Genomic DNA, 6,285 nt, shown 5'->3' on the forward strand with positions numbered 1-6,285 from the left:
AGCTCCTGGTCTCCTTGAGAAGGGACTCCTCCTCCTTCCCTGCTGCCTCTCACAGCCTCCCTCTACACTCCCTGCGTTCTCACCTTACCCTGCCCGCCCGCCAGCCCACCTTCACTGTGGGCCTTGCGCCCCTCTCTCCCCAGCCCAGAGTCCCGGCGTGGCTGACCCCCTGCAGCAGGCCTACGCTGGGATGCACCACTACGCAGGTTTCACTTGGCGCTACGCGGCCTGGGGGGTTTGAAGGGCCCCAGAAAGTAATAGGGAGATTTGGGGGTGGGGGGGTTAGGCTCTGTGCTGAGGAGTCCGACCCTCCTTTCGCCCACCCTTGGACCCAGTACGACCTTTCTAGGGGTGAGGGTTACTGTGCACTGGCTGAGTTGGTCAAAGGTGGCCAGGCAGATGGGGCCCTGATTGGGGGTGGCTCCTGGGGGTCACTGCCCACTCCCACCTCTGTCTCCAGCAGCCTATCCGTCGGCCTATGCCCCAGTGAGCACAACTTTTCCCCAGCAGCCTTCAGGCCTGCCCCAGCAGCAAAGAGAAGGTGAGGGACAGGGGTCTGGAGATCAGGGCCTGGTGGGGCTGGACTCAGGATTCCTCCCCTGAACCAGCCTGCTCCTGTTCCTGCAGGCCCCGAAGGCTGTAACCTCTTCATCTATCACCTGCCTCAGGAGTTTGGTGATGCAGAACTCATCCAGACATTCCTGCCCTTTGGAGCCGTTGTCTCTGCCAAAGTCTTTGTGGATCGAGCCACCAACCAGAGCAAGTGTTTCGGTGAGCTGAGCCCCATCCCTAGGCCTCTCCCACTCCCAACTTCGAGATTCCTTACAGACCCTAAGACTGTACCTCCGGAAGTCAGTGACTCCTAGAAACTGAATGTATAGCGCTCAACAGAGTCACAGACCAGTGATGAGGCTAAGCCCAGACAAGGGACAAGTCTATTTCAGGTTCACCTGGGAAGGTCAGGTGTCTGGTAGATCTTCAACCAGGTTAGGCTTTAGAGTCTAGCCAGGGCAGGTGGAGTCTGGGTCTGGGACCAGAGATCCCCTCCAGCTGCAATTCAGAGGACCAGAATGGGGGCTGTGGAGAGAGAGAGTTTTCCCACACCAGGGAAAGACAGGGAAACACCCCATCAACACACTACCTGCCTCCCCAATACACACACTCAGAATTACCTCCTGTCCTTCCAAGAATCACACGTTTAGGAAACTCAGGCCACTTGCCTGTGTAAGTACGAGCATGTGTCCGTGTGTGTGCACACGTGCAAACACTGGAGGGTGGAGGAGTACTGATTGATGGAACTGGCCTGAGAGGGCAAGGAGAAGGGGCTGGTCATAGAGAAAGGAGGCCCTGCCACTCAGAGTTCCCAGCTAACCTCTCTGCACACACCCTCCAGGGTTTGTTAGCTTTGACAATCCAACCAGTGCCCAGACAGCTATTCAGGCCATGAATGGCTTTCAGATTGGCATGAAGAGGCTCAAGGTCCAGCTAAAGAGGCCCAAGGATGCCAACCGGCCTTACTGATCTACTCTCACTGACCAGCCACAGAAAGGTGAGTCCTTAGTGGACCCCCGGCAGATGGGGCCTGAGTGATGGAGGTGCTCTCAGCTTTGATATTCCTTTTGGGATGCTGGGGGCACCGACCCCTGAAAAAGTCTGGGAGAGAAGAGCCAGGAGTTAGGAGGAATCCTCAGTCTGAGGCTGTGTTTTTCCTTCAGTCTAAGGACTGAGATAAATTAGACAACATTCCTGCCCCCACAGTCTGGGAGAGACAATTACAGTAAGATCCAACCAGTTCGCTCCACTCCAGAGACAGCCACAGGGGACCATAGTAGAGAATTCCTGTGTGGGGAGGGCAGGGGGGTGGAGAACGAGACTCGAAAAGTAGGTTTATGCTAGCTCGTGAAGGGTCTTAAAGGCCATGAGTTTGGACTTTATCCTGAAGATGGTAGAGGACCACTGTGGAGTTTAAGCAAAGAAGGGACAGGATGTAAGGGCTGGGATAATGGCAGTGAACATGGAGATGAGGAGAGAAGCAAATACACTGAAGATGCAGGATCTACAGGGTGTGGTGGTGATGGGGAGGGCTATGACAAGCTCTCAGGTTTCTGGCAGGGCCGGCTGCCTGCGACTTTTAGAGATTGCTGTCTCAGAAGATCCACAGGACCCTGCCTCACTTGAACTACCCCCAGGGAGCACTCTGGAGGGAGTGCTGGGCTGAGGTCATCTGCCCAGGACCCAGGGTCTGGCTTCAGTGGAAGCCTGAGGTCCAGCCACTCACCTGAGCCTGAGGTCCAGCCACTCACCTGTCACGGATAGGGCAAGCTGCTCTTCTTGTCTTGCCCTCCAGAGTGATTTTTTCCTTTTTTTCCCTTTCTCTCTCCTTATCAATTAATACCCAACATTGGAAACTGAAGAGTGAGAAGAAAGGAAAAGAAAAGCACAGAAATGCTTGAGCAGCCCTTCCTGAAGGAGCAGCCACAGATGGAGGTGGACCCAAGGCCAGTGCCTGGGCTCAGGCCACTTTAAGGATTGTTTTCACCAAGTGGGTTGTTCTGTGCCTGTGATGTAGAGCTCAGGCTGGCAAGGCAGCTGGGGCTGGCTGAGGAGTGACTGTCTAGGGGAACCAGCAGAGGGCCTTGGGGGGTGCCAAGGGCTTCTCCACAAGGGAAGCCCAGATTTACTTCTTTCAAAATCATATCATTCCTTAGAGTTTAGGGACCAAAGGACTATTGCTTTTTAAAGAATTATATATATATATATACATATATATATATATATATATGTATATATAAATTAAAACAAAGAAACAAAAAAATCACAAGAGAAACAAAAAAGACAGTATAGAGTCTAATAAAAGCTGCCTTTAAATACCCCTAGGAGGCAGGGTGAAGGAGACCCTTGAAGGCCCCAGCCTAGGCAGAGGAAGGGTGTGGAAAGATTGTTCTGTGTCTCATTCCCTCTTAACGCCCCCCACCTCCACCTCACCACCTTTTAAAAATAATGAAGGACTTGAGGTCTGGGCTCATATGCAGGTAACAAGAGAGTTATTGAAGCAGTGAACCCACAGTTCCCAAACTCAGAGAGCATCCATGAAGAGGCCTCAAGGAGGAGCTCTGGCCTGCCCTGCTCTTTGCCACCCCGAAAAACCCCTTAAGCCAGCAGGGGTGGGAACCTGCCTTTCCTTCTTGACAGCCTTTCGCATGGAACCACTGCTTCCTCAGGCAGGAAGAAAGGGAGTTTGGACTGCCCCAGCCTTTCCCTTCCCCATCCAGTTAGACAGAGGCCCTGCCTTTGGCTGAGCCGAGACACCTCCTGTTTCCCCTCACCTTGAGCCAGCTCCAGTGTCCCCTTGCTCCAGACCACCTTCTGTCTCTAAGTTTGCCCACCAGTAAAGTAGATTCAGGATATATGTAGAGGGCTGTGACAACAGACTTGGAAGGTTCGCTACTGTATATACTGCCATTGAGAAGGGGATAATTTTCAATATGTAGAAGCTTCAGAATTTAGAGGTCCCTCTTTACCCAGGACCTGGGAGGGAAGTAGATGTTTTGCCAAAATACTTCATCATTCCTTTAAAAACTACATCTTTCCTATGCAAGAGTGTCTCAATGTGCTTATCCAAGGTGCTTCTAGATGGTGAGCAGTGTTCAGCTTAGAAGTGGTGTGTGCTCTGTCTGTCTGTCTTTGTCTGTCTGTTGTATACAGTGGGTACCATATAAAGCTGATCGATGGTGGTGCTTCCTGCCTGCTTCTGTGAGATGGGCAAAAGATTCAGCTTAGAGCACCATGACTCACTTGCCTTGGTCAGCCTTTCCTGGGCCTGCAGGGCCTTGCACATAACTTTTCCTAGGAGGATAATTTTCCCTCTACCCCACAGACCTGGATCAAACTAGTCTGGGGCCCCAGCTGTGTGGTGGGCACTCTGGTCCCTAGATGTTGCTGAGACTGGAGGCCTCTGATCTGATATCACATCAGACAATAAAGCATGTGGGGGCGGGGGCGGCGGGTTCCTCCTTAATAAGAGTTTCTAAGAAAATTTGTTCCCACCTGTTCCTCTGTCTTTGACTCGTTTTTGGAGGGAATGGAATGAAAAATAACATTGCCAGGTAAGGTGTGGTAGTTCACAGGGCTGACACGTAGACTGACCACCCTGGACACAGATGGGAATGTTAACACCTGCACATTCAAACAGCTGTTCACATGGAGGCATAGAGACCCGTCACTGCTAGGTGCTAAGCACTCAGAGTTGGGGGAAGGACGGTCCGATAATGTAGTTATAATGGAGGGCCCCAGAGAGTCTGTGATAGCAAGAACAGTACCGAATTCAGACTTGACTGGTAAGGCAGGTCAGAGAAAGGTTTACTGAAGAAGATGAAGGAGGGGAAGGGTCTTCGAGAATGAACTGGCACATATGCACAAAGCCATTTGGACAGCCGCATCATGCTGATAAATTATTAGCAAGAAATCATAATGATTACCGTTTATTCAGTGCCAGCTATGGGGCAGACAGTGGGCACCAAGATAAGACCCTTTCCCATTTCTAACTCTACCCTGAACCTTAACTCATCAAGTCACGTCAAGACACAAACCAAAATGGCATTTGAAGTATCTTGTTCCATGGTTAGGGGCTGGCAGACCATGTATAAATGCTGCAGAGGTTGGCAGGATCTAGATCAGGGGTCGGCAAACTATGGCCTGTGGGCAAATCTGGCCTACAGCCTGCTTTTGTATGGCCTACAAATAATGTTTTTTTACATTTTTAAAGGGCTGTAAAGATAAAACAAAAAAGAATATGAGACAGAGACCATATGTGGCCCACAAAGCCTAAAAGATTTATCTGGTCCATTAGATAAAATGTTTGCTGATCCCTATAAGCTCATGGAAGACGTGTATAATGTCTAATGAGTTTAAGCAACAATGGTGTTTGTGTCTCTGTTGTGTGTGCATGTGTTAGTCCAAATCCTTTCAGCTGCAAGTGTCAAAAACCCAACTCAAACATGTTTAAGCCAATAGGAAACTAGTTGGCTTGCTTAATTGATAAATCAAAGGATGTATCTACCTTTAGGCATGGCTTGATCTAGGGGTTCAAATGATGATGTCTCCATCTCTCGGCTCTGCTCCCTTCTATTTAGTGGCCTCGCTAGTTCCAGCTCTAAAGACCTTGGGAGGACTTTGGCCAGAATGGACATATGGCTACCTCTAGGGTGGAAGAGTAGGCCACCGTAATTGACAACTTCACAAGGACTGTGTGGAGGGGAGAACTGGGTCTTCAAAAGAAGGGATGATGGGCAGATAAGCAATTTGCATCCACAGTATTCCTCCCCTTTATTGTTCACCTTCCACCTATACTTTTCTTGACAAACATACACTTTCAAAAATGTGCCTGCCTAACAATGCAATGTTCCTAGGCTCAACAAAAAACAGTCACCCACTTCTGAATAGGAGACAAAACAGAATCATGCCCAGTTGCTTTATTGAGCCCTCAGTCCAGGGTCCCTTTGTGATGTGCAATTCTTGATCAGGTCTGGATATAATTTCTTGTGATTTTGCAATCTCTGGCTTAAAGATAAATTTAGCTACCCCTACATAACCAATATGGAGAGAAATAGGGTAACCATTTAAAAAAAAACAAAAAAAACGCCTTCCATTTGGAATAGGGGAGAAGAGAAAACAATAGTCTCTAATCTATAGCATATAGCACATCCTTCTGGACAGTGGAGCAAGTTTCTTCATCAACAAAACTAATCGCTCTTGGTCCTTTCCACTGGGAAATATCTCCCTCCTTTATGGACAGCCCTGAGAAGATACCTCTTCTGGAATTGAATCATCTCTTTAGACATGGGTTTGGACCTAAAGATTGCCTTAGAGATTATGCCTTCCCACATCCCTGATTGCCTGGTGAGGATTCTCTGGACAATTCCTTTTAAACCAAATGATTTGATTCCTGGGCTCTCTGTGAGCTAGTAACCATCGTCAAGAATCTTGCTGAGTTCTTGTCCTTGAGTCTGGATCTGGCCCTTGTGGTTTCTGTCTCTTAGCAACAGGTCACAGTTGGCCCATTCCCCTCCCCCTCAGCTTCATGGTTTCCACGATAGCCTGTCTGTGATAATAAGTCAACCTTAATCTGCTCAGTGCCCTCAGAGAGAGATTACCTATATAACACTTGGTTGGCTCACGCTCCAGTGACCCTGACTAGATAGTCAAAATCCCTAAGTGGTACTGGCTCCTAGGTCTCAGCCCCAAGGCAATGCTTAGGACAGGAGTGAGGCAACCACACAAGCACTC

The 6,285-nt window shown here is 49.3% G+C and overlaps 1 protein-coding gene across 1 annotated transcript in view; it reads left to right on the forward strand.

Moving 5' to 3' along the window:
• CELF6 (CUGBP Elav-like family member 6) overlaps positions 1-4,038 on the forward strand; it is an 18,555-nt gene extending 14,517 nt beyond the window's left edge. The window contains exons 6-10 of the mRNA XM_024761799.1: positions 144-206; positions 461-541; positions 628-771; positions 1,394-1,549; positions 2,415-4,038. Of these exons, the coding sequence (XP_024617567.1) occupies positions 144-206; positions 461-541; positions 628-771; positions 1,394-1,521 (416 nt within the window). The 3' untranslated portion in view covers positions 1,522-1,549; positions 2,415-4,038. The remainder of the gene's footprint in view (positions 1-143; positions 207-460; positions 542-627; positions 772-1,393; positions 1,550-2,414) is intronic.
• The last annotated feature ends 2,247 nt before the right edge of the window (positions 4,039-6,285 follow it).

Source organism: Neophocaena asiaeorientalis, unplaced genomic scaffold (assembly GCF_003031525.2).
Source record: "Neophocaena asiaeorientalis asiaeorientalis breed wild unplaced genomic scaffold, Neophocaena_asiaeorientalis_V1.1 scaffold54, whole genome shotgun sequence".
NCBI lineage: Eukaryota > Metazoa > Chordata > Mammalia > Artiodactyla > Phocoenidae > Neophocaena > Neophocaena asiaeorientalis.